This window comes from Toxotes jaculatrix, chromosome 2, assembly GCF_017976425.1.
Source record: "Toxotes jaculatrix isolate fToxJac2 chromosome 2, fToxJac2.pri, whole genome shotgun sequence".
Lineage (NCBI taxonomy): Eukaryota > Metazoa > Chordata > Actinopteri > Toxotidae > Toxotes > Toxotes jaculatrix.
In genome coordinates, this window is record NC_054395.1 from 7,187,811 (window position 1) to 7,214,126 (window position 26,316).

General features: G+C 41.3%; 3 protein-coding genes across 6 annotated transcripts in view; 2 read left to right on the forward strand and 1 right to left on the reverse strand.

The window, feature by feature from the left end:
- Positions 1-51: 51 nt before the first annotated feature.
- On the reverse strand, positions 52-12,227 carry gss (glutathione synthetase). Of its 2 annotated transcripts, none has more exons than XM_041060699.1 (13): positions 12,042-12,227; positions 11,347-11,488; positions 9,370-9,515; positions 9,152-9,227; positions 8,082-8,221; positions 7,678-7,794; positions 6,853-6,933; positions 6,447-6,524; positions 6,231-6,300; positions 4,995-5,189; positions 4,600-4,681; positions 3,145-3,334; positions 52-2,443 (listed from the first exon to the last, which is right to left on the reverse strand). In XM_041060699.1, the coding sequence occupies exons 2-13, from the start codon at positions 11,476-11,478 to the stop codon at positions 2,320-2,322; spliced, it is 1,431 nt and encodes a 476-aa protein (XP_040916633.1). In that variant the 5' UTR covers positions 11,479-11,488; positions 12,042-12,227; the 3' UTR covers positions 52-2,319. The 2 variants fall into 2 exon arrangements, with proteins under 2 accessions (XP_040916633.1, XP_040916641.1); XM_041060707.1 differs by lacking the exon at positions 52-2,443 and adding an exon at positions 2,464-2,841.
- A 105-nt stretch (positions 12,228-12,332) lies between these two features.
- On the forward strand, positions 12,333-16,216 carry zgc:103759 (U8 snoRNA-decapping enzyme). Of its 3 annotated transcripts, XM_041060760.1 has the most exons (6): positions 12,348-12,452; positions 13,412-13,515; positions 13,694-13,825; positions 14,091-14,131; positions 15,358-15,601; positions 15,741-16,216. In XM_041060760.1, the coding sequence occupies exons 3-6, from the start codon at positions 13,694-13,696 to the stop codon at positions 15,984-15,986; spliced, it is 663 nt and encodes a 220-aa protein (XP_040916694.1). In that variant the 5' UTR covers positions 12,348-12,452; positions 13,412-13,515; the 3' UTR covers positions 15,987-16,216. The 3 variants fall into 3 exon arrangements, with proteins under 3 accessions (XP_040916703.1, XP_040916694.1, XP_040916711.1); XM_041060769.1 differs by lacking the exon at positions 13,412-13,515 and having other exon boundaries at positions 12,333-12,452; XM_041060777.1 differs by lacking the exon at positions 13,694-13,825.
- Positions 16,217-17,721: 1,505 nt separating this feature from the next.
- The window catches only part of arhgap4b (Rho GTPase activating protein 4b), a 28,538-nt gene continuing 19,943 nt past the window's right edge, over positions 17,722-26,316 (forward strand). Inside the window, exons 1-2 of the mRNA XM_041060686.1 lie at positions 17,722-17,989; positions 24,971-25,429. Coding sequence (XP_040916620.1) covers positions 25,360-25,429 — 70 coding nt within the window. The 5' untranslated portion in view covers positions 17,722-17,989; positions 24,971-25,359. The remainder of the gene's footprint in view (positions 17,990-24,970; positions 25,430-26,316) is intronic.

Below are 26,316 nucleotides of genomic sequence, written 5' to 3' on the forward strand. Positions count from 1 at the left end.
AACATTTACTGCTAACACAGGAAGTCACATGATGTCTGAGAAAAGGAGTGCAGCATTTTACTTCTGTAGTTGGTTGAAATATATGTATATGTATTTATGTGTGTGTATATATATATACACACACACAGCCATTTAGTACATTTTCCAGATGATATTTACATCCTTTTAGTGAAGTAAGAACTTGCTTTGCAGTTTTTGACAGAACATGTTGGGCATTATTTTTTGGTCCAAAGCATCTAACATTTGGTTTTTAATTCACCTTTTGTGGTAGAATTTACTCTTATATGAATTACTGCTGAATCACCATTAAGCTTCCTTTTCTCAGCACTCATTGGGGTCATTGATACCTTTGATGTCAGACTGTCCAGTAATGAAGATTGTAGTGTCTCAGTGTCTGAGATATGCTCATTGTAAACGGTTCTCAGTGGAATTTGTTATCGTCAGAGACTCACTGACCTTGTCCTCATTGCACTTTGGTGTAACAGGCTGGTGGGATAAGGAGGAGTTAAACAGATTCAGAGATGTTTCTTACATGTGGACGCTGCTGCGTGGGCCCAGAATAAATATATTAATTTAAGCCAAGAGACACTGATCAGAGCGTGTTTGTTTTATTCATCATCTTCATCATATCCTATGGACTTCAGTTAATGTGTTACTGTACACAATCACAGTATTAACCCCAGAATGCACCATGGGAGGTCAAAGTTTGTGCCTGTGTGTAAAGTCCAGCAGAAGTAGCAGCTTTGATTTAATGTTGACCTGAAACTTTATCGATGAGATATTCAACTTTCTGTTGCTGTTATTTTCTCTTTTCAGCAGAAATATTATTAGAGCTGAGTCCAGTGGCTGAGTTTTGCTTTCCTGCAGAAGCTGCTGAGTTGTTGTCCCTTAATGTAAAGAACTCTGAGCTGTATAACTTGTAGAAATGTACTGTAAAAATACATAACTTTTTCGTTTTCTTGTTATTATTATTTGTGGTAGTAATAATACTAGTAACACTGCAGCTGTAGTAGCACCAGTATTATTACCTTCTGTGTGAACACATATTCACTTCACCACTCAGCTGTGGCGGCTGTTTAAACACTTTACCATGACTTCTGATCAACTGAGCTCATTAATGTGAAGAAGGACTTTATCAAGTTACTAAAATGTTCGGGGTCATCTTATCCACTGCTTCTGCTGTTTGCATTCCAGGGTTCAGAAATCACAGCAAAATGTCAAAGTATCTGTGAGTTTTCTGTCTCAATCATTAAAACAAACAGTGCTCGGCACAGTTCAAGTGATAAAAATAGTCAAATAAAATTCATCAATTGATGGTTAACAGCACAAACCTGCTGTTTAAGGGCACTTGATTTTTCTTCCTTTTCTTTTTATAAAAACTAAAGAGTATTCCTGTTACTCCTGTTAATCTGGGCTTTACTTGTCTAGTTTTTACAATCATGATGACTGACTTCTGTCAAGAGTTTTAACTTAAATCGTAAATGCAGGGCAAACTGAAGTGACCATAAACCATATAAAACATAAACACAACATTGAGTAGCTTCACAGGTTTGGATGAACCCAAATGAACATGGTGTAATAACATAAGAGCGTCACAAGGTGGTGTTTTAGCCCCACTTCACACTGTTTCTAATGTTGAGCTGCTCTCGGTACAAACAGTAAATCCTATCAGAAATGTTCCTGTAGAGAAAAGTGATTATGTCCCTCAAAGAGTGACAGTGAGGTTTTTTACTGAAATAGTAAACAATGTGATCCTCTCTTCATCTGAGGTAAATGAAGACTTCAGCATTAATTGAGAATGAAGCATGTTATGTTAAATTTAAAAAGTAAAAATTAAAAAGTTTTTTAACCACTTACTGGATCTGGATTTAAGTGTTATAATTTTCTTAAGCCCTGGCGTGTGTACTTGAGAGCAGCACTCCTTTTCATAGGCAATCATCATGATGTCAAAAACTGATAGCAAACATGGTCCTCATGAACCCCACTGATATTGGTAATGCCTGCGAAGGACAAACATCGAGCTACATCAGAAATAACACAAAGACACTTGGCTGCTGCATCACCTCTAACAGCAGGAGAAGTCCTGAAGGAAGGGAAGCTTCATCTTCCAGGGCTGTGAGCAACAACTGAGCCTACACTCTGAGCATTTCCGTCCAGTCTTTGTCAAATGAATGACACGTGGGACATGTATTTCCTCACCATTATCCTCTTGCTGCAGCAGCCAAAGCTACAATGTGACTCAAAAAGTGCAACCTCGATTTCACTGTTGTCTGATTGTGCATTTGTTGTTGAAAGCCCAGCCAGCAGGAGTGTAAAATCTCAGACGAGCAGAGGATTGTCCAGCACAGCCACTCCCGCTGCTACGCCTCCGTCTGAGTGTTCTGAGCTCTTGGTCCTTAGCAGATGGCCCACACACTCATTCATCACCATGTCTTTACCTTGCCTGTAAGGAAACCAAGGGAAATGATGAATAAGGACTGGGTCTAAACTTAAGTTGTGCTTTTTAATTTTTCCTTCTTTATTTTTTATATTTAGTGTACTGATCAGTAACAGGACCAAACAAATGTGATACTTTTTAAAAAAGCAATATTTGATATTTTGTCCATTTAGATGTTGCAGGATAAACTGACATGTTTTCTAATTGAAAGTGGTAAAGAAAGTGGTTAGCAGCTGCTCTGAGACAGAGGTGGACCACCACGTCATGTTGCGGGCTGATGCGGGCTGATGCGGGCTAACAGTGAGCTTAAAGGCACTGAAATTGTCCGTAGTGCTGAGGTGAGCTGCAGAATCGGGTGATCAACCACAAGTGGCACCATTCACACTTGGCTATTTGATCCATAGCTGAAAGATAAAATATCAACTGGTGCAGCTTTAAACATTAAACATCTTCACAGTTAAAGTGTTTGCTGTGGCTCAAATTGTCAAAGTCAGTTCTGAACCATAAACAGTCTTTATAGCCAGCTGGCACAAAGAGGAAACTTTACACAAAATCATAATTCTACTTTTATCCTTGAATAAACTTAAATTATACAACTCTATCAGATTAGAGTGCAGTTCTGAAAGCTCAAACAGTTTTATTAAAATATCCCATCTGAAACAAATTCATACAATATATCCTATACCTGTGAAACAGTGCTTACGTACCTGACATATGCTCCAAACACTCCCAGTTCACTGAGACAGTTACTGATCTGGAGGGGGGCGTCTCGTCTCAGCAGGTAGTTCTGTGAGGGGGAGGGGAGGATTTTATCCATCAGAATATAGGCCATCCTCTCTGTATCCTCCTTCATTCCCTCCAGGACCTGGCAGATCTCCGATCCATAGATGTTATTACCTAGGAAAACATAATAATGTTCACATGGAAATGTACACAATTTTTTCTCCTGTAAACTTTACTGTAATGGAAAAGTTTAAATGTAACATCAAAGAGCCTTAACTTGCTGAAATGCCTGTGGCGAGCTACTACCTTGAATATATTTGCAGGACTGATGACAGCTGTAGACTTGAGCCTTTGGCTTGAGTTATAATGTAAAACAATCAAGACTGAACTCGTCTGCTTCACTTAATCACCTCAGGCTTTGATTTGAGACTTGTTTGCATCTAGTAAATTCCTGGAGCAATGAATACTGTCGCTTTAACAGTATCTACAATTAATACAACTGCCTCTTCTGCATTTTCTATTAGAGACATAACTGCCTATAAATAATAATGAATAAACACAAACTGGACTGGTCCAAAAACGTGGACATTATCTACAAAAAGGGCCAGAGCTGTCTCTATTTTCTGAGACAGCTAAGGTCCTTCAACATCTGCCAGACGATGCTGTGGCTGTTCTATGAGTCTGTGGTGGCCAGTGCCATCCTGTACGCTGTTGTCTTCTGGGGCAGCAGTCTGAGGGTAAAGGACACTAACAGACTCTATAAGATCATCAAGAAGCCTCGTTCAGCAACAGACTCATTTTTCCACGCTGCACAACAGAACGACACAGGAAATCATTCCTGCCTTTAACCTCATGTACATATGCAAATATGAAGATGTTTATATTTTATTTTATTTTTTCTGATATTGGGGTATATGTATATTCTAAGGAGGGTATTGCAGTATTTTTACTTTTATTCAATTTTCTATTTCATGTTTATTTTCACTTTATTTTATTTATTTTAGAAAGATTTTTTGTCTGTGTACTACATTGCAATTTCTTCATTTTCAACTGGTAGATTGTCTGTAACTAATTACCTTACAGGAATTAATTCTCTGGTTGCATATTTTTGGTCTCAAATTAGAATGAGCACAAATACTGTATATATGCGCGCGCACACACACACACACACACACACACACACACACACACACACACACACACACAGCTTTGAAACAAAAATGTTCAAATGTACTACTACAACAGCTGTACCATACTACCGACCAGACTGACTTGAAGTTTGCTTATAGACACTCAACTGTAGACAGTAACTGAACACTAGCTTTAACATGTTTACCATCCAAACTCTTCTAGCTGAAGAAATGTTGAGTACCATAGGAGTAGTTTTAGGATTTCCTGCATGGAGGAACTCATCAGTAAAGATGTTTCTGTGATCGTACCTCCTCCTTCTCGCTGAGGCTTCAGGACAAACCTGTCTGGTGCTGCCAAAGCCATTGCTACTGTTTTGTCGCCCTCTGGGCCCTGAAGGCAACAGAAACAACAGAGAACTAAACGAAAGGAAACTATGCCAGGTCATATTAGCATGGAGTTAGAATGTCACCATTTTACTTTGACATTTTCAGTTCAAAAACAACACGTTGTAGGTTAACATGACCGTCACTGAGGTAGAACAAAATAAGTTCACCTCAAAAGATAAAACAAAAAATACTTAGTTGATCCACCCCATTCACCCTAATATTAATTATTATTGTGATGTAGTCATTTCTGCCCTATATACAACTTCAGTATGAAAAGAAAACCGTTCCAAAGACTGTAGTGTGTGTCATTCTCTCACCATGTCTAAAGTGTAGAGGCCAGCGAACGTCGCTCTGATCTGCTCCACTACCTGAGGCTGGTCGGGGAAGAACTTCTCCAGAACTCCAGGTCTTGCGAGCACCTGCTGGACCTTCTTGGTTCCGGCCAGGTGAGTGCTGATGTCTGGACATTTCACAGCCAGAGAGCGCTCCATCAGAAGACGAGCATCCCAAGTCTACAATTTTAAAAAAAATAAAAATCTGATTCTGGATTCAGGCTTATCTCTAAACATCACTACACATCATAACACAGTTCGACTGGAGACAGGTCCGTTTAAGTGCCCACTGTTTGCAAGAAGTAATTTTCAGACACATACCAATCCAGTTATATGTAAAGGAGAACAATAATCATCATAACTGCTTTGAGTAACCATTATAACATCATTTTTGGATTCTTATATTTGAGACCATCAGAACTGGATTGCTGGATATTTCACTGCCGTTCAGTCAGTTTTCTAAAGCAGGTGTGACGCCTGCTTCTCTTGGTCGGCATTCCGGACAAAGCAGGAACGTCACATTTGTCAGCCTGTGACCCCAGACTTACAATACTGACAGTGGAATGAAGGAGAGTAACATAGAGACACACGGTCAGGGAGTACTAAGTGCTCACATGGTGGATTTTAAAAGCTGCTAAAAACACGAGCACCGATGAAAAGAAAATTCTTTTTCTGGTCACAAAGCTGTACTCGACTGGACCAGCAGAGTCAGAATAATCCACTGAATGTAACTTCAATTCAGCTGTGATTTGCTTCCAACTCTGGCTTGTCCCAATAACTTTGCAAAATTGAGTAATTCAGAATCAAGTACCCAATCATTTGTAGTTAGTATCAGATTTTCCCAGTTTACTGTTCATAATATAACTGCACAGTGCACACGTCAGTGCATTCAAGATGATAATACCAATCCAAGTTAATGAAGATACTCAAGACAAAACAGCTCCACTTTAAGAAAAACTGCCTGCATGAACACTCTGAAATTCATTTATTTTTTTAGATCTGTAGTCTAAATAGGGAAATTATTATTCTGCCAATTCCCAGAGTGTGAATTGGCAGAGTGTGGCAGCAAAGAAGGAAAACAGTTGTGTTTTTACTCCTCCATGTGTGTGTTCCCAGCTCAACTGTGTATCTGCATCAAATGTAACTCTCCATCTTGACTGCACTTCACATACTCACCACCTAAAAACTGCTAAAGCTAGGAATAAAGAATTAAGTTATGACCTGTTCAGAAACGTAGTTCTGAGGCATGTAGCCGTTCCTGAAGTACACCACTGCAACCTCTAGACCATCACTGAAAAGAGAGTGACATAAATGCAAAGTAAGTAAAACTGATTATAATTATCTCCATTGCTATGTACAGCATATGATTTTAATTTGTGAATAATACATTTTATACAGTTCATTAAATGTACATTTGACTGACAGAAACAGACTTACACAAAGAGCCTCTTGTCCTGATCAAGGGATCCTGTTTGACAAACGTCATCAAACCGCTTTCTTATTGTGGGAATGTTTCTGAAACACAGTGACAATAACCTTTTGTGTTTTCCAGCTGGAAAATGGCCAAACTTTTCACACAATCAAAAACGCAGGAAGAGGTCACAAAAGATAAGGGAGCAAAATTTGTGAATCAAGGCACAGTGCACAAAGGGCAAAGCACAAACACAGAAAACTGCAAATTTCAAGCAGCCATTGAGCACCAGGAAAAGAGGCATGGTGGCATCAGAGATACAGATTTAGATTTGTAAAACTGCATTATTTTCATATCAAATATAATATTGGCTAAGGCTGCTAGGGAAAGGCTTACTCCTTCAAATGTCACTCCTCAGTACTAACACCTTACCTCTTCCACAGTTCATTCTCAATGTATCGCTGATCGAAGATGTTCCTTTGGCTCTCTTCCACCAAGAACATGACGGCAGCACTGTAATGACAACCATTACTCCTGTAAAGCACCTTCACCAGTACCAGCTTTAATAATATTACTGAAGAAGATAAAAATAAAATGAATATAAATATATAATATAATAGAATAGAATAGAATAGAATATAATATATAAATATGATCCATTCTTTTCAGACCAGCTGAGAACAGCACCCATGTTTCCTCTTGTTTTCTTGTATTCAGACCATTTTCTGCTACATTGTTAATGGGTCCCTTTCTATGGAGTATATTTCCTTTGCAATGTCCAGCCTGTCCTGTCCTGTCCTGTCCAGCCTGTCCAGCCTGTGGAGGGTGACATTTCAGACATTTCTTTGTGATGGCCTTTTTACACGCAAGTATCAGGATTTTGAAGACACAGGTGTCTTTCTTTTGAATTATGTCTCCAGCATTGCTGCAGTTTGCCCACAGGTTTATTTTCTATGTGGGTTGTAGTAGAAAAATTGATTAACTTCTTCCATCTGAACTCCCTCCATCTTTTAGAGCTCGTTTAAGTTTGTTGCGTTCAATACATGCTGAGGGGTCTCTGCCTTTGGTCTGCTCTTCATCAAGTGGAATGCAGCTCAGTCGGATTGGTGTGTGTTGTTTACATGTGACTAACAACACACAGCCGCTCAACAAACATTTAGTAGGCAGGGTCAAATCTCCCACACATAATTTGAGACTCAGCACCTTAAGGTACAAATTATTATTGTATTTCTAACTGTCCAAGTGCTTAATTCCTACCTCTTCGATCCATAGAGCTCCCAGGCTTTAGCAACCGCTCCAGCCAGTCCAGCAGCAGGGTTGTTGTCTAGGATGCTCCGGCTCTCCTCCAGCCGGCCAGCCACCTTAAGGATGTGTCTGTCGAGCAAGACGAAGGACATTCAGGTCACTCATTATTTCACTGGCTGCCAGTTATTTTTTCATCACATTTCTTCAAACACAGTCAAATCAGTAATTTGGCAAAAGATTTTACACGGTGGCTGAGAAACAGTACGGTTTTGTTTAAACAAACACAGGAAAAGCAGTTGCATAAAATGGCTGAGAGAAGACCAAATCTAACTGTCTGTTGAGAGTAGTACGTGATCTGTTTTTCATGAGAAATAATGATCACCAAAGGTTTTTAATACGACTAATGACTGACTCACCGGTGTACATCTGGGGTGCGTGACGAGAGACCTCCAAAACTAGCAGCAAAGGTGTTGATCTCTATCTGCTTTAGGGAGGACGTCCCGCCCTCTCTGTGGTCCAGCATGTAGTCAGACCGATTGAGACCCAACACAATAGACTGGGAAGAAGGCAAAGACACACTCAGACAGCTTAGATCATTAAAAAGTAAAGATCCAAGCACATGGCTGAATAACAGAAAATCCACCGTTCTGGGATCTGAGTCTGAGACAAAGTCACAATGAAGCAATGAAACTCTCACTTAACTGGCTTTGTAATACTTGAGAAACACTACACTTGGCAGAGAACATAACGATTACTCTTCAATTATAATAATTCAATCATAAAAGTTTTGACTCGTAGCAAAATTACAAACACATTTGCTGGCTTTTAAACTGTGAGTCATATCCAGTGGATTCATTCATTCCCAGTGAGGTGAAATCTTCCAAAATGTGCATAAAGTCTGGAATCATTGTTGAAAATATGATTATTAATGATCAATTGTACAGTCCTAATAAAATTCTCTCTAAATTGTCATTTTTTGTGATTAGATATTATTTCTTTCTTTTTGTGATTAGATATTATTTCTGTTATTATAGTCCAAAAGCCAAATTTCTGGAGGTTTTTTTTACCACAAGGTGGCGCCATAATGAAAAAAGCACAGGAGGATAACCATACAGGTGGCACAGATGATGACATTTTGAAATGAATGAGGTGATGATCCTATACGACGATTTGCATGATGTCTGAGATTGTATATAAAGTTGTCCTCTGCTCATTAATCCTAATTGGCCCCTGATGTACGTGCAAGCCAAAACGCTGGGCTTTGATTCAACATTATGCAATTTGAATAAAGAAGAAGGACCAAGCCTGTGTGCGGTCTTCCTCCTCTTCCAAGGGTTCACTTTACAATAAGCTGTTACTTTTTTGATGGGTAAACTACAAGACCTCTAACCCCAAAGACAAATGTTAACCTTAAAAAAATTATGCCAATATCAGCAAGGCTCAGCAATTTACATTACTATATCCTGACCATGGCGTGCTGGCATACCTGAGACCTTCCCTCTTTCAGGATCTGTTGGTGGATCCTGAACAACCTTGCAGTGAAATCATCAACTTCAATGGTGCTATAAAACAAAGAACGTCACATTCAAATCCTAACAATAACTTACGTATAACCACATTATGTTTCTATTGTATAAACAGAAGTTACAGTAGTTTTTAGGAGACCTTATGTTCTGCCAAACTGCTGAGGAGCTCATATACTACCTAGCAAGAGCGTCTCGCAGAAAGTCTGGATCCTGGCTGATCTTGTCCACCAGTGTGTTGTAGTGAGTTTGCACTGCCAGAGCCTGGAGGAACACAGCTTTTGGCACAGGCGTGGGAAAAAGCGTGAGTGGGGCGTAGGTCACCAACTGAAAAACAAGATGTAAAATGTAAGAAAAGAAAGCTGACATCAAAACACAATTCATCAAAAAAAAAAACCACAAGCACTGCACATGGCATGTAAGGAATGAAGATAAAACACGCAGGCTAAAAATCCCTGTAACTGCAAACACAGGCTCAGTGAAGCTCCATCCCAAACCTAGAGCTCTATAGCAGAACAAATTCCTCACATGACTTCACACTGAACACGCCTGTAAGCCATAGCTTAACTACTCACTGGTATGGATTTGTGTCCTCTCTTGCTACCGGGGGCTCATTTTGTCAAATCACACAACTGCACGTTCATTTCGATTTGTTCTATGAACTGTAGTTTCTTTTTAGAAATTCAAATTCCAACAAAGCAAAGCAACATCTTTCACTGAATATGCAATGATCTCAAACATGACTGCATTCAACAACTCCACTGCCAGTCGCGTATACAGAGTACTATCAATTCTTTTATCACATTATCAGCTAACAGGACACTGTAAGCTGTCTGACTCAGTGTTTCATGAGCCATATTCAGACACTGAATTCATAACATTGCTGGTTTCATCTGTCTGTTACAGTGTTACAGTGACTTTCTGTCATTATGACCTTTTCCTTTCTGTTAAAAATCCTTAGAGCTTCATTCAGAAATTATTGGAATATTATGGTGAGAGCCACAAGTCTCACATGGTATTTGGCACCTGGGGATGGACTACTGTTATTGTAATTAACCAGTGGGCCAGTAGCTGACATTCAGTCCTCCTCATCAAACCAAATCACTTGCATGCTCATGAAAAAGAGTTTTAGCCTCTGATCAGGGCAAATATGTTTCATGGTTTGAGAGTTCTGCTGTGATTATTGTCACAAGCTCCAAACTGAAACTGCAGTTACCTGTGCAGATTAGTCCACTGACAAGGTTAAGCACTGACACGGGTGGTATTCTACTTGTTTACAGTGGTCTATTGTAAGATCTGATAGTTAAGCATTAACAAATGATAACTACAGATGAGTGACAGATTAAAAGAAAAATCAACATAAAAGTGTCTTAGTAAGGTGTTAGGCCACCACGTGTTGGCAGGACAGCTTCAATGCACCTTGGCACTGATTCTACAGGTCAGGACTCAGCTGGAGGGACGAACACCCCTCTTCTATAAGCTATTCCTCATTTGGTGTTTTGATGATGGTGGTGGACTAATCAGATCATTCAATGGCCCCTCCTGCCCTAAGGATGGGGGCATCGTCATCCTCTGTCTCCACTCATTTTACAGGATTTTTCCTTAGTTCATCACTCATCTGTAAGTTGGTGTTAAATCAGATTCTAACCCTGAAACAGATCAGCTCTCTTCTGGTTGCACCTTATTTGTCCACACTGTCTGACAGTGCCATATACTGTATGGCCTGTTCATGCTCTTTGAATATATATGATGGTGACACTGAGTGAAATACTCAAACCCACGAGTCCATGCTTTCATGGCTGCACCATTCCATCAAATGTCTTGTCCATCATGTGACACTGATTTCCCTAAAGGTTTGACATCTCTACTAAAATATAAGCTAAGGATCTGTGGTGTTGAATAATGTTTGGCTGCACCACATGAAATTGCAGTGAAAGTGACCCAGTAGTAGGTTAATGGGATTTAACAACAGTTATTCTGTTATTCTGGATATGCGTAATAAACCAATTAAAAAGAAAGCATTTGTGAAATGTATTACATAATTTAAAGAAGGTCTCTGACTCGGCAGAATATGTTTCATGATGGGTGATGTTACTTTAACATTATACCATGTGTAATATCATATCCACTAAAACATGCCCGTGTTTCCACTTTTCACCTCTGATGAGTTGGGAGTCTCTTGGATCCTCATTAGTACACCCTGCAGAAGCGCCGCATCTTTTGCAATGTCTGCCAAGTCTTTTATCAGAGCAGTATTCATCATCAGCTCGTCTGGTATCCCTTGGGCCATTCTGATTTACCTGAGAGATGAAAAGCAGTCAGTGTCTTAAGTAACACAACAAACGGGTCCAATATAACAACATCACCAAATAATGTAACAGAAAAAGAAATAAGAAGATCTTCTTTCCTTTAAATCGTTATTTAAACCACTGTTCAAAAAATAATTCAGGAATCACAGCAGGTTTCAGTTTAGTATTTTGAGTTTTGTTTTTAGGGTTAACTTTCTGTTTTGAACTGCTGCATCTGTCAGTAAATTATCCTGCACACTCGCAAACCGTTGCCTTGTTAAATTGTTAAAATAATAATGGTCTTATAATAATAATGGTTGCTGTCGTTGTGCAGTGCTGTAGCAGTTATTCAGAACAGGATCGAGAGAAGACAGCAGATAAAAGAAGTTATAAGATAAACCGATAAATAAATAAAACACTGGACTTAATTACACACAGGAAGACATCGGTAAGTTAACGAAATAACATTAAACAACGCAGGAAGCTTAGCTGAAGCTTAGCTCACAGGTGCAGACTTTGGACACCGTCGGCTAACAGCAGCTAAAAGGTAGTAGCAGCTACCTACCTTCAGCACGCTTCCCCTGTCAGCGTGTTGTGTCCCGCACGAAATGTCTCACACACACAATGTGTCCGTCTGCGTTAACTGAATAGTGTTACCTCTCGAAGTGCACTCCTATCCTCTGAAACACCACAAGAGAGATGTCGACAAAGTGTCAACACAACCGCCTACAACACATGAAAGAACCGGAGATGCTGCACTTCCACTCAGACATACTAGCCAGCGGTCGCGTCCTGCTATTGGCTAGACCGAGCCATTCGCTTTGTTCAGCCAATCACTGCTCAAAACGTAACCAGAACGCTCAGAGTCCGGTGAACCGGCGCAGCAGAGAGTCAACCAGCCGGGCTGAGTCTGCTGACTGAGGAATGAGACAGCACTTTGAGTCAGACTACCTACGAGGAGGCGTCCCTATCACAGGTAACGTGTGGGGCTCGTGTTTGAGTAGTTGTGCTTTGTCATGGTGAACTTTATATAAATTATGGTGATGTTTGACCAAAATAAATTAAAAACACGATCATGGCTGTTCTTACTTAACCATTAAAAACATTATTTTCTCATTTTACTGTGAAGAACTCTGCATAACACTAGTAGTAGAAGTATCCCCGAGTTAAAGGGTGAATGAAACATGAAAACACAATAAATAAATGAATAAATAAGACAAAGGCTCCAACCGGTAAAACAATGTATGTATTAAGAGTATTTTAAGGCTTTGGCTCTGGTGGAGTGCAGTGGTATGAATGTAGTGTTGCTTTTTGTTAATAGTTTGTCAGTGATAAAAATTTGCCTCTGCCAGTGTGATATTATGCCATATAATACTGCTGCTGGCATAAAAAAAAGATTAACCTTCCCCAATAATTGGTTAAATATGGAATTATGGCAGTGTTTACCTGAAAGAGGGATCTGATCCGTTGGTTCAGGTTGATGTACTGGACTTGAAAAAATCATATGGAGTCATTGTGAGAGAAATAACAAAGCAGAAATGGTTCACTGTCGCCCTTAAATGGCATTATAATAGCAAATTATTTTGGAATGACAGAAATACTCTAAACAGACAGAAGAAATCAGAATAAGGTCTGAGTAACCCATTAGAAGGCTTTCTGGATTAAATGACTGATTTATTTAAAAAATTGCTGTCAAACTCATTTGGGAAAAGTATAGAATAAAACTGAATAATATGTCACGATCATGCAGATACAGAGAATGTGCTTGCACTACAAATTGTAAATAAGAATACAAAGGGAAAAAAATAATAGATTTAAAATATAGCAATATTAAAGAAAAAGAAATAATACCAGGGTAGGGATTTTCTAATTGTTAGCCTGCTCCACACCAGCAGAGGGAGCTAAAGATTTTCTCTTGTTTTTTTTGGATACAAGTTACACAGACCTCCCTTAAAGCTTCCTGGTTGTGGCCAGACTTCCGTGACATTTTCTGCACAGAAGCCCACAGGCCCTCCAGCTGATCAGTCGGCTTCAGTCAGGTCTGTTGATTCAGCACATGAGGGAGGGAGAGAGATAAACAAGGAGAGCAGATGCATTTGGATGATGTCACAGTGGCACCACATGACAAGGGGGCAGCCATCCAAATGCACAGAGTGATCAGGAAGCACTGAACTGTGAATGTGTAATTTTGCGCTGTGCTTGTGTGTATACTTGTAGATGGCGAGTGGACAGTTGTCAAGGGCGGAGGCGCTGGCGTGCTCAGGCTGTCGGCATGCATGCCACATGATGCTCTACTCTGACACGAAAGCTCAGCTGTTTAGGAAAATTCCCATCAGACATATCGTACTGGTGAGGAAGGACAATGTGCCTGTGTGTTTGCTGTGGGAGTGGGGTATGCATGGAAATGGTAGAGTCCTGGCACGGCCGTGCATGCACATGCGCAATTCATGCACACCTTTGCTTTTAATGTTTCTGCCTGTTCGCATTAAGACACATTCCCATTTGTGTGTAAGCATCTCTCTGCCTCTGTGTGTGTGCATGTGTGTGTTGGTGCTTGTGTGTATGTGGATGCATCAGTGTGTGAGTGTATAACAACCTCTGTCATTTCCCACAGATGCAGATGCGCTTTGACGGTCTGCTGGGTTTCCCTGGCGGGTGAGTTTTTCCTGGTGCTGCTTTGTTTTTATGCTTTTATTTGCACAGGTTTGTTTAGCTCAGGTTTGTAAGTGTCTCTTTTTCCTCACAGACTAACCCCATCAAAATATATAAACTTTTACTTTACAGAACAAATATTCACACATTGACACTAGAATGCTCATACCGCGAGGATGAACAGTGAAAGATAAGAAAATATGCAGTTTCCTCTGTACGGAGCCTTATCTTGCCTTAAAAACCCATTTAACCACATACCGCTTAATAAGTACTCAACTTAATCTGAATCACTTGTGCCTTTGTATCTGTGATTTACAGTAATCGCTGCCAGAATTTCTGAGGCATCACTCGCCAACACAGGGGAATTATATAACGAGACAAGAGGAGAAGTCTGAAAAATGATGATAGTATATGTAAAATAAAGGAAAACTGCAAATGTAATTGGGAACAGTGGTCAGAACCAGCAATGTGTACCAATTTCATACTACATACTAATTGTATACACTATGTTCCATATACTATATTACTGTCTTAATATATTGTTTTTTGCAGTTGGTAAATAAAGAAATCAGCATACATGTAGTTAACCATTAACTACTGACATGAGGTGAACAGGTGCACCTGCATGTCACTGCCAGTTAAACTTCCCAAATACAAAGCAAAATATAGAATGGTCAGTGTTTTTTTTTACCACCATTCAAAAATTTCTTTAAATGTTTTCCACTTGTGTGCAACGTATGCATTTCTTCTGAACAGTGCATTGTGGGGAAATAGTGTCCACCAGGAGCACATTCAAAAATCAAGCATTTTTTATGTAGTATCCATACTGGCTTTCTAGCCGTGGAAGTAGCAATGCTCAAGAGATGGCAGTGTTAGTCCACCACTTTGGTTCAGACTGTATAATAAATATCTCAACAACTATCAGATAAATTGCCATGAAGTTTTGTACAGACATTCATGGTCCCCAGAGAATGAATGTTCCTGACTCTGGTAATCCCGGGACCTTTATCTTAGTGAAGTTGAAATGACCCGACCATTTTCACTCGTCTCCAACGTGAGACTTAAAATCCAGTGACTTGCGACCCTCTTGTGACTTGAGGCAGCAGCACCTCAGTTTTGGGCTTTCAAATTAAATTCAGTGAGTCTCAGGAGAATAGCACAGCTGATATTGTTTATCTCTATCTTATATCTGATCCTGACCTTTGACCCCCCCATCCCCTACACTCCAGGTTTGTTAACTCATCAGAGGAGACCCTGGAGGCGGGTCTTAGCAGGGAACTGTTGGAGGAGCTGGGCGTGGCTCTTCCTATATCTGTAGAAGATCATGTGGCCTCTTGCCATGCCCCTGCTTCATCCCCGTCCTCCTCCTCCTCCCGTCTTATCACTCACTTCTATGTGAAGAAGATGGAGGAGGAGCAGATTAGGGAAGTGGAGAGAGCAGCTGCATCCACTGCAAAAGATCATGGACAGGAGGTAATTGTGTGTGTATATGTGTGTGAGAGAGAGTGAGGGAGTGAGTGAGTGACTGTTTGCAGCCATTTACCAGATCTCATGCTCTCTCTCTCTTTCTCTCTCTCTCTCTCTCTCTCTCTCTCTCTCTCCCCCTGTTTAGGTTCTGGGAATGGTCAGAGTACCGCTCTACACCACAAAAGGTGGGGGAGGACTCGCGCCTTTCCTGTCGCACTCATTCATCGGCAACGCTCGCTCCCAGCTGGTCGACTCTTTGCTGCGCTTCAACCTGGTCGCCCCAGAGGAGTTGCACAAAGCCCTCACACACTCTCTGAAGATACACACAGATACCACAGAGGACCTGAAAGCGTCCCTTGCGCTGACAGAGGCAAAGAGGAAACGGTTTTGAAACGCACCTGCACATGTATGAGAACATCCTCTCAAAAACATTCATAGATTCACTTTGGCCGTCAGCAACACAACCCTTCCCTCTTACTCTCACTCTGTACACACACATACATACTGATTCTGAGCTGGTGACTCATAATTCCCTGCTGTGCATCCAACAGTTTGGGAAAAACATTATCAACTCCTTTACCATTAATGGAAATAAAATCATTCACACTGTCATGTTCCAGCTTTTTCTGTCATTTTACTCCTTTGAATCATGAGCATGTTGTTGCTTTCGAACAGCAAAACTAAAATAGTATCTATATGATATGAAATCAGTTGGTTTTGTAATCAACACCTCATCAGAGACAAAAAAGGCAACACATGACAGTAAAAAAAAGTGAAGCAGAACATATAAGACAGGACACAGGACTGTGTTACCTTATACGGTAATGCACATGCATCCTGTGGTATTCTGTACCTGACACAGGGGCATCATCAGCGGAAATTTACCCAATCAGGTCAGAATTCTTGGTCTGCCTTTGTGCTGCTCACATTTTTGGTGGTTTCTTTTATGAAGTTAGAGCGCGGCTGCGCTGGTGCAATCCAAGGATTAATTACGTCCGTGACATACTATACAGCCTGCAGGCGAAGATTTGATTCTGTTTAAGTGTACCCTCGGTGCACATAGCACGCCTGCACCAGATGTTAGTAACCTCATTCCCAGACAATATTGCAGGCAGTGAGCAAGAGCAGAGACATGATGCTGTCTAATGTCTAAGATACCTTCTGTACTGTACAATGTGAATCCAGACATTTTTTTTTTTTTTGCAGGTGAATCAACCTGACATTAATCATGCAGCAGATTTACTACACTGTGTTCAGTGTTTGATATATCAGCTACAAAATGTATATAAAAGGTGGAGTCAAGCGATGAAGGATGCTGAGAGATAGACACTCATTCACTCATCTTTTATTCAGCTTTATAATACAGTAGATTTCATAAAGACACTGCGTTTTACAAGGACAGGCACATCCATTTGCTATAACTACATACAGATTGGCTCATACTGTTAATGCAATTACTGATGCAAGTAGAATTAATTTGTGAAGTACAATGTGATCTGCTGTTTGATTTGTATCTCTCTGTCAGAGTGTGTTTTTCTCAGTTGTCAGGAGGAAAAATGCACCACATCCGGCGCAACAGACAGGAAGCACAGTAGACGGATAGTACAAAACGCTGTTGTCTGTGGTAGTGTTTATGCCAGTCTGTGGGTCCTCTTATGTGTGTGTGTGTGTGTATGTGAGTGTGTGTGGGTGTACACGGCTGCTTGAGGACATGCCTCCTTTAAGCATGCATATATGTGTGTATGCGTGGAAATGGTTGCATCTTGCACGAGAGTGTGTGAGGATCCTGTCATGTGATTGGTGTTGTAAGGGCGAATAATACAAGGTCATCAGAAAAAAAAAAAAAAAAAGCATTTTGAGGGAGAAAGGGATGGAGGGATGGAGCGAGGGAGGGAGGGCAGTGCAGGCAAAGGATGGATGGAGGGAGAGAGCAGGAGCGAGGGATGCTGAAGGAGAAAGACGGTATATTCATAGCAGCAGCGGTATTTATAGCCGCCCAGAGGAGAGGAGAGAGTGGGGGGCGTGGCTTGGGTTGTGGCTTTCGCACTGCTTCACAAGGCAGAGAGCGAGAGAGGGAGGGAATGGGAGGAGAGAGGCAGCTCTGGTGCCAGTGAGAGAGCGAGAGTGGAAGCTATTTGGCATATTTGGCAGGAGAGGGAAGAAAGGAGGCAGGGAGGGAGGGAGGGCTGTTTTTGAGTGTGTGCCTGAGAAATGAGAGAGAGAGAGAGAGAGCGGGGAAAGAGGAGGGAACTGAGCTGAGAGAAATCTGTCAGATTCAAACACACTGCTCTGTGTGTGTGTATGTGTGTGTGTGATAGAGAGAACGAGGGATGAGAAGAGAGGAGGAGAGCTGAGGAACAGATAGAAAGAGACAGCAGAGGACCACAAAGTGAGGTATGTACGTCTGTCTTGCTGCTCATGAATCCAATAACAACCTGTGTGTGTGTGTGAGTGTAAACATAGATATATTTTGGTGTGTGTGCATGTGTGTGAGAGTGAATGCATGCTTGTGTACATGCGTGACTAAAGTGAATATGTCCGTGTTTATATATAGTTTAGTGTTTTAAAGGGACACTGTATTCACTTGGGGGTTTTCTAAGTGGACAAATGGATGTGGGCTACTGACTGTTAGAGGTATCAATTATGTAATATGTGTGCACCATTTTCAGTGTTGATGCTCTGTGTGTGTCTCTCTGTACGCTTGTGTAATTATGCTGAGGTGTTTATGTGGCCATTGTGTGGGGAACTGCTACAGTCCATTGACCATATGGGCTGATTTACAGCCATTGTAAATATCACTCAACACTCCTCTGCTGTTAGAGCAGTAGGACCTTAATTCCCTCCCGTTTGCTTATCATCTACACTATTGACAGAAAATCCTCATTCTCTTATCATATGATGAAGATCAGCAAATGGCTTAAACAGCCTTCTCTACAAAGTAGCATTGCCTTTGTGCTGTTGGTGTACAGTGATGGTAATGTAACAGAGCAGCCTGGCTTAAGGAATTGTAGTGTTAAAAGCTCTTGTAGGCAGGATTTTTGTTGTTGTTTATTTGTTTCATTAGTTGAAGTTTACTTAACCCCTAAAGGAGGTCCAGTTTGAGCATGAGGTGCAGTTTCTAAAGCATACAGCATGGTTGTGCTAAGATTTTGACTCTGTTGACTTGTAGTCGAATGTCCACTAATGTAAAATACTGTACTGTATTTTCTAAGGGAAAAAAGTCCCTTAGAAAAGTGAGTCCAGTCTGGTCGAAGATGCAAATCCTTGACCTCAAACAACATGGTGGTCGACTATGTTTCCTTCAGTGCAGTTAAGCCAGCTGTTTAACGCAGTTTTAAAAAGACAAAATACGCAGAGTGCTCTTCATACCATTGAGGAACATATGATAAATCATTTATTTAATTCGGTGCAGTTCCTGTACTCGCACGTGAAGTGATACTGATTCTGTTCTAATCCACTTGCCCAGGCAGGGTTTTACCTGTGGGCTGTGGAGGGCAACAAACATCACATAAGGAAACGGTCATTTTTCCTTGATATACGAAATAATATGAGCAATGTTTACTCTTCCTTGTCAGAATTTTTTTCTAGTCATGGAGGAAGCATTCAGATCTTTTACTCAAGTAAATGTAGAAATACCACAGTGTGGAAATGCTCAGTTTGACAGGTCAAAGTCATGGAGTCAAAAGTAACAGCCACATAAGAATTAGCTGGGAAAAGTACAAGTACCTCAGAATTGTAGTTAAGCACAGTATTTGAGTAAATGTACTATACTGTAATTTCCAGCATTGTATTATACTCATACACCTTGAAATCCTACAGGAGCTAGGTACAAAGTTGGCAGTAGAGCCAAACCTAAACTGACCCCTAATTAGCTCTGTCATAGAAAGTTCCAAGGAAAATGCCAGTGGAGAAGTGGAGGTTTACTGAAACCTCCACTTCTCCATGTGGGCAGCCTGACAGCCTCTCACCCCTCACAGTGCCCAACTGTCATGAACTGTTTTCCCTTATTTCCCTTTTTTTGTAATTCATCTTTTTTCCATTTTTGCCTTCTGCCAGGACCTACAAGTATGCATTCCACAAACATTAACCTGTAAGTGATCCTCTGCATAAAATTCAACCGAGGCAGGACCTGAGAAATGTAGACAGCAGTGGAAAGTTTTCTGTGCCCTTTGGCTTTAATTTTACGTCCCTGTCTGATGCAAAATTGCCCTCAGTGCTGTTGCAATTAGGTCCAATGCCAGAATCTGAAAGGCGTATTATACTGGGTATAAAATGTACTTCCTATGCTCCTGCCAAAGGCTTTTAAATTTCACCCTTTTTACTATATGTACAGTACTTAAGTTATTGGTGGCCACACTTTTTTTAATGGGGTGCATTTTGCGACATTCTTCACTGGCATGTTTGAAACTAGACATTTTCAGGTACGGAGTAAGTCCGGATGGTATGAGAGTAAAAACCTGTGGTAGCATACTATGATATGGTTTCCTGTTTGCTACGGCAGCTGCTGTGCAAGCAGTCGTTGAGAAGGATACAGAACAGAGCAGAGTCTTTGGCAAGAAGCAAACTTTGTCAGTGATACGATGAATTTGGATTTTGCTACTTTGCATAGCTAATCTTGCATCGCCCTAAATCTCATGACACTTCCAGAATGAAACCTGGGGCCAGAGCCAGTACGAGGGAGGGAGGGTGGGGGGGCTCTACCTGTTGTGGAGCAGCCAGGTTGGCTAGCGTCAGGTTTGTTTTGCAATCAGGCAGCCACTGAATGAGCTGACGTGTCATCTAACTTCTAGAGGTTCAAAGTAGATCAGCTCCGGCGTTCTGCAGCAACATGCTGTACTTTGAGAAAGAACAGGCTTAGAATCTGATTGGTCATGTAGAGTTTAAATTTAAGCACGACTGTGTAACATTTGAAAGCAGAAATAACACAGTCTTCTTCTTACATATTAAAAGTTGAATTTGCCAGCAATTAAATCCACTTTCACTGCCACAGCCTTATTTGGTCTGGTATGACTAGTAGCATATCGTGGCTAATACTAGCTAATGTTCGCAAACTGTAGATACATATTGCTATTCATTGGCTTTATTACTGTCCTCTACTTGGTCTACTGTTATTCTACGTGTTTGAATTTATTTAAGTTGTGTAACTTAACCAAAGTGCAAATTTCTTGGCACAAACTCAAGGATGAACTGATTAGAATTTGCTGACTTTTAGTCACTACCAGGGGGAACTCCCATTGGTGATGCAGTCTTTCGGATATAAGTTTGTATCCTCCACATCCTCTGGGTATTTTTTCTTTTAGACTTTGGCTCACTCCCTCAAGAGCCACAGAAGATAATATACAACTATTTTAACAATCTGAGTAGTACTTCTCATGAAGAGTAAACTGACCTTCATGTGTAAAATCTATGGGCTGCTCCTTTAATTAAGTGATCCTTGTCTGTATAGCCAGATACCGTATGTCCGTTCAAATAACAGAAAATAAATAACAGAAAATAAATAACAGAGGCCAGCAGCTGCATTTATACAGTACACTGAAAAACATTTTAATCACCTGCTGAAACAGCTTCCAGCCATGATGAGGTCTGTAGAACAAAAACTGCCGTAAGCTGTGACCTGACAGCGCAGGTCCTGTCTGTCGATGATTATTAGGGCCAGTTCCTTAATAGCTCATGTCAGTGCTACACCTGCAACCCACTCAGCAAGGTAACATGGTGCACACGCTGTATGAATCATTAACAAATGCTTTTCTCTAGTTGTATGTTTCATTGTTTAAAGCCATTTTGCATTCAGCATAATGACAAATAGACTTTCTCAGCGAGATCTGTTCTGTTCCACTGACTTTTTATCTGACTGCTTCCTCCTGCAGCATCAATTGCCACAAGCTCCATCTTTTCCCAATCATGTCTCTGTGTATAAGAGCCTCTCCAATCAGTCTGTCACACAGATGAGTGTCTCACCTGACTCTACCTGACTTGTGTTCACAGCAGTGATCATACAGCTGTAGCATGTCTGACAGCACAGATTAGCATAAGATTGTGTTTGACATGCTCATGCATCCGGTGCTTGTCTGTTATCGTACTGCAATGATAAAGACGCTACTTCAGCTCCTGTGAATGTTGTTGAAGTTCAGCTGAAACCTCATACGTCCCAAAAGCCAACTTTTCAGGGTATGAGATCATCTGGCTGAGGGTCCCGTTGACACCCATGTATTTTCTTTTTGACATTTTGCACTGCACTAGGAATGGTTTGGCTTCGTCTGCATGGATGAGGGATGAATTTCTACTCATAAGAGGCAGCTGTTATGAGACAACAGAGCTGTGAGAATTGAAAATTAATGTAGGATAGATTTCTGCAAGAAATGTGACACAAGATAACGTTCTGTGGAGTTACTGGGTCGATGTACCAGAGTGTCGTTGTTTCCCAGCAATGTCAGGAAATCCCCATATTGTATCAGCCAATGCATCAAACATAATGCACCACTTATATCCTGTATTACTTCTGCTTAGTGCTTCATTTTCTTTCTTTAGAGGAAATTAACAGAAAATCCCCTCAGTGGCAATAAGGATCTATCACACTGTGCCACATAAATCCTCTCATGTCTTCAATCTGCTTTCTATTCTCTGCGTATATCACATGACCTTCTCCTTTCAGTGACCTTCACTTTAAGTATGAAAAACTGTTCTCTGATAACCTCCATCTCTCTGCCCTCACTGCCCTTTTCTTTTGCTGAATCTCTTACAACCCCTCCCCTCCCTCCTCTCAGATCATTTACATTCGCTTTGTTCTGTGCAGATTAAGGTTGCACGCTGATGAAGGCCTCTGGAGCCTCCAAGGTCTTTGGGGCCCTTGCAGTCATTTGTAGAAATCTCTCTGCATTCGTTCCCTGTACTTCTCCATTTACTCTCTAGTTCAGTCTAAACCGTCACTTAAGTGGATCTGGATCACATCCACAGCACAGCTTTGGAAGGGGAAATGAAAGTACAGGCCCGAGGAGCAAACGTTAAGTTCTGAGTGACTGGTTTTAGTTTTGAGTAACTGGTTTTAGTTTTGAGTAACTGGTTTTAGTTGTGAGTGACTGGTTTTAGATATAATAACAGTGTATGAGATGAATCATGTCAGACCACACCATTTGTTTATTTTCCATTTTTTCTGAATGTACCCTGTAGTGCTTTGAGACAACACCTGCATGCTTTCAAAGCTACATTGACAACCTGCATTAACATTTTTACAATTTCCCACAGCAGAGTACTTTACAGGAGAACACATTAACGCAGCAGAAAGTTTTTATGAAACCCAAATTATTTCTTGATACCAACTGGGGAACACGAGTTCTGAAACCTGTTGAGAAATTGACACAGGATGTGGGGAGTGAAGTTGCCTCAGTGTGTGTCTGTATGTGTGTGTGTGTGTGTGTGTGTGTGTGTGTGTGTGTGTGTGTGTGTGTGTGTGTGTGTGTGTGTGTGTACTTGCCTGCCTGTGTAAAAGTTAAAACCAGATGCAGTGTGTGCGTAGTAATTGAGTTTATGCTGACTAATAATGCCTGTGTCTAATGCAATGCAAGCGTTTAGTCATGTGCATGTAGGGCTAATTTGGTGAACCATTCAAATGGAGGCTAACTGGTTCCTCTTCCTCTACTGTACTGCTTTCTCTTTCATCAGGATACAACAGTTTAAATAACTCAAAACAGTCTTAATTGCACCTTAATGAATATGACAGTGATTGAGGATTCCACCTCCAAAAAGTTGGATGACTTGCGAGAGACAGATCATAAAAAGAATGGTTAAATTTAACACAGCAGAAGCCAAGATGTCTGGATTTTTAGCCCCTGCTTTGGTACCAAAATTCTGAATTGTCCCGTCATTTGAGTCCACCCTCCCAGCCTGTTGAACAACCGTGCCTTATGATACCCCCAGTTTGTCATGCATTCTTTCCATTAAAAATACCCAGTAGAGCAGCAAAGTGGGAAGAGCTATTTGAGTGCCCTTGGTTCCAGGAGTTAAAAGTCCCACTCATTTTTCCCGTAGACAAAGTTGTGTGACTCACAGTTGGAGCACTTTCGAAGCTTGGACAGGCGTGAGACTGTCCTGGTTGAATCGTTTTGGTTTGTTCAGACAGAGAGTGAAGCAAATTTTTGCCCCACCAGCCCACGTTGATCCACCCGAAACAGCCAGTGTACCAGCTGAACAAACTTTAGCAGTGAGCTAACTAGCAAAGGAGTCACTGATCGTGTGTGTGGGAGTGTACCTTTGTGTGTGTTTGTATTCAGTTCAGCCTATGGCTGAACTCAGAACTCACTGGAAACTTAAGATCTTTGTGTTACTTCGTCTTAGTCTCTTTCCTTTTTCCCCATTATTGTTCTTGTTCTTATTATTGTGTGTTTAAATATAAAGGGCAGGGATACATGCATATTTTGAACTTGGGTGGACACGTCTTCTCATCAGTTTGCACAAATTTGCCTCTGGAACAAAACATCCAATCATAGAGCTCACAGTGTGGTTGCTGCTGTTGCGTGCACCATTAGCAGCAGGCGGGAGCTTAAGATTTTAGTATTAAGGCAATTTTGGATGAGCTCAGCTCAGCTCACCTATGGTTCTGTATGTTTTGTTCACAGGTGTAACAGCAGCTGAGGTTCATGGATTTTGTAGTATATGGAACCGTTCACCGTGCCAAATGCATGTGCATGTGATTGTTACTTTAGGCCAGTGTTTCTTAGTAACACTGAGGAGATCATTAAAAGAAAAATCTGAAATGAGAATTTCGGAGAACCATCAGCTCTTCACACTCCTCCGCAACTCTGCTGAGATAACCCTGATGACATGACAAGGTTTTCCCAGACTGAGTAGTATTTCTCATGATGGGTAAACTGCCTTTGTTGTGCAAAATTGCCCATTAGTTGCCCTTTAGCATGTGTAAAAAGTAAAACCATGAGTGGAAACACAAAGCAGATCACAGGCCAGTTGGTGGTTGGTCTCCAAACAGCATTTACTTCATCCTTTTGTGACTCTGAACTTGCATCTTTGACCTTTTTCCTTTATAAATCTTGTTAAGCTTGGTACAGTCTGTTTAAAAAGAATCACTGGAGACATTTTCTTGTGTGTTTGACCGTTACCTTTATAGACAACCCCAACCCCCGACCTCAAGGCACTGAATGTCCTTCATTACTGCTGTTACTCATCACCTCTCATCTTCCCATCCCCCATCCTTCTTCCCTCTCATCCCCATCACTCTGCCCTCTTACTGTCCATTCTGCGCTCTGCCCCCATCTCGCTGTCCCTCCTATTAAATCTCCCTCTCTGGTGTCACTGCCCCTTTCTGTCATGCCGCTCTGACCTGAATTGTCCTCTTCCTCTGACTCTTTCATCCTCTGATTCTAGCCTCAGTAAATCTGCCTCTCTTGCCCCCTGTTGTCTTCTTGTCATCCACTTCTTCCCTTACTGTTATCTTCTCTATTTTCTCCACTGTCTGCTGTTCAGGCCGGTTCACCTATGGATCAGCATTCATACCAGAAACCCAGGGGATTCCATGGACACATCGACCCGACTGACATCCCCGCTGAGTGCAGCCGATCGACACTGATGCTGATGTGCTGCATGCAGCTGTAGAGCGCCAAGGCCAAGGGGTCAGGGGTGAAAGGTCACAGACTACAGAGCTAGAGCAGGCACTGAGGTTGAAAGGTTCCAGGAGGGGATACTGCAAGGATACAAGAAGATTCAGGGTTCGGGACGTAAGGTCTCAGTGACGGACAAGGGTCAAGGTGTCAAAGATGATGACATCGCATGGAAAGCTGAGGAGGGAGAAAGGGAGTCTGGCCGAGTATGAATCGCAGATGAAAGGTAAGTCACTCTTATATGTGTTTGTCTCTGTGCACGTCTGTGCCCTTTATCACACCTCTGTTTGTGCATGTGCACTTATTTGCATGCATGAATACACATTAGACAGCACACGTGCATTCATGCGTGAATGTGCGCAGTTGCTGTGCACAGTCATCCGGCCGTCTACTCTCTCTGAATGCATTTCCGCATATGCACACGTGCTGAGAAATCCCTACGCTGCTGTCAGGAGCTGATAAAATCACAACTGTTTGGAGCTTGATGAGAGTTTCCTTATGTCAATAGGTCAGAGAATCTCTTTGGCCTGTAAAGGAGCCTGTAATCAAAGAGAAAACATGAACGTGACCAATACTGGCATCACAAGATTTTTACATGACAACAGCTGTGTGTGTGTGTCATGTGCTGTGTTTTGGAGCGTGCATGCTGTGGCTGGCTGGCTCTCTGTACTGTACTACAAGGGTGTATTTATAGCAAGTATTAGTGATGCTGTCTCCTCACATCCAGTCAGCCCAGGGCTGTGTACTCACACAGAGACAGAGAGAAAGAGATAAAGAGTAAGGAGGGGAAAGATGGAGTGGGCACGAACGTGTGTTGAAAGAAAAGAAAAGAAAGAGAGAGGTGAGAGAGCAACACGAAGGCGGTGTTAGTTGAGAGAACAATGTTTTGTGCGCCGGGCCACGTCACTACTGGTTTGTATACAAAGATGTGTGTGTGTTATAAAGCTATATTGGGTGATTACAAGTGAGTTGTATGTAATAATCCACACACTGCTGTCAAAGTACTCTGTAAAACCCCCAGATGATAGCATGGACAGCATTTTTTTCTTGTTCAGATGAAATGTGTGATTGGGTTATTAATTCTCTAATTGGAGAATTGTATTAATTTATTTT

Bases quoted from the DNA above. Each gene is read 5' to 3' on its own strand.
- gss (XM_041060699.1), bottom strand. From the start codon at position 11,478: ATGGCCCAAGGGATACCAGACGAGCTGATGATGAATACTGCTCTGATA. The intron at 6,525-6,852 runs GTAAGGTGTTAG...ACTGTGTTTCAG, and splicing joins GAGAATGAACTGTGGAAGAG to AAACATTCCCACAATAAGAA. The intron at 3,335-4,599 runs GTACGATCACAG...ATGTTTTCCTAG, and splicing joins GCCTCAGCGAGAAGGAGGAG to GTAATAACATCTATGGATCG.
- zgc:103759 (XM_041060769.1), top strand. From the start codon at position 13,694: ATGGCGAGTGGACAGTTGTCAAGGGCGGAGGCGCTGGCGTGCTCAGGC. The intron at 13,826-14,090 runs GTGAGGAAGGAC...CATTTCCCACAG, and splicing joins CCATCAGACATATCGTACTG to ATGCAGATGCGCTTTGACGG. The intron at 14,132-15,357 runs GTGAGTTTTTCC...CCTACACTCCAG, and splicing joins CTGCTGGGTTTCCCTGGCGG to GTTTGTTAACTCATCAGAGG.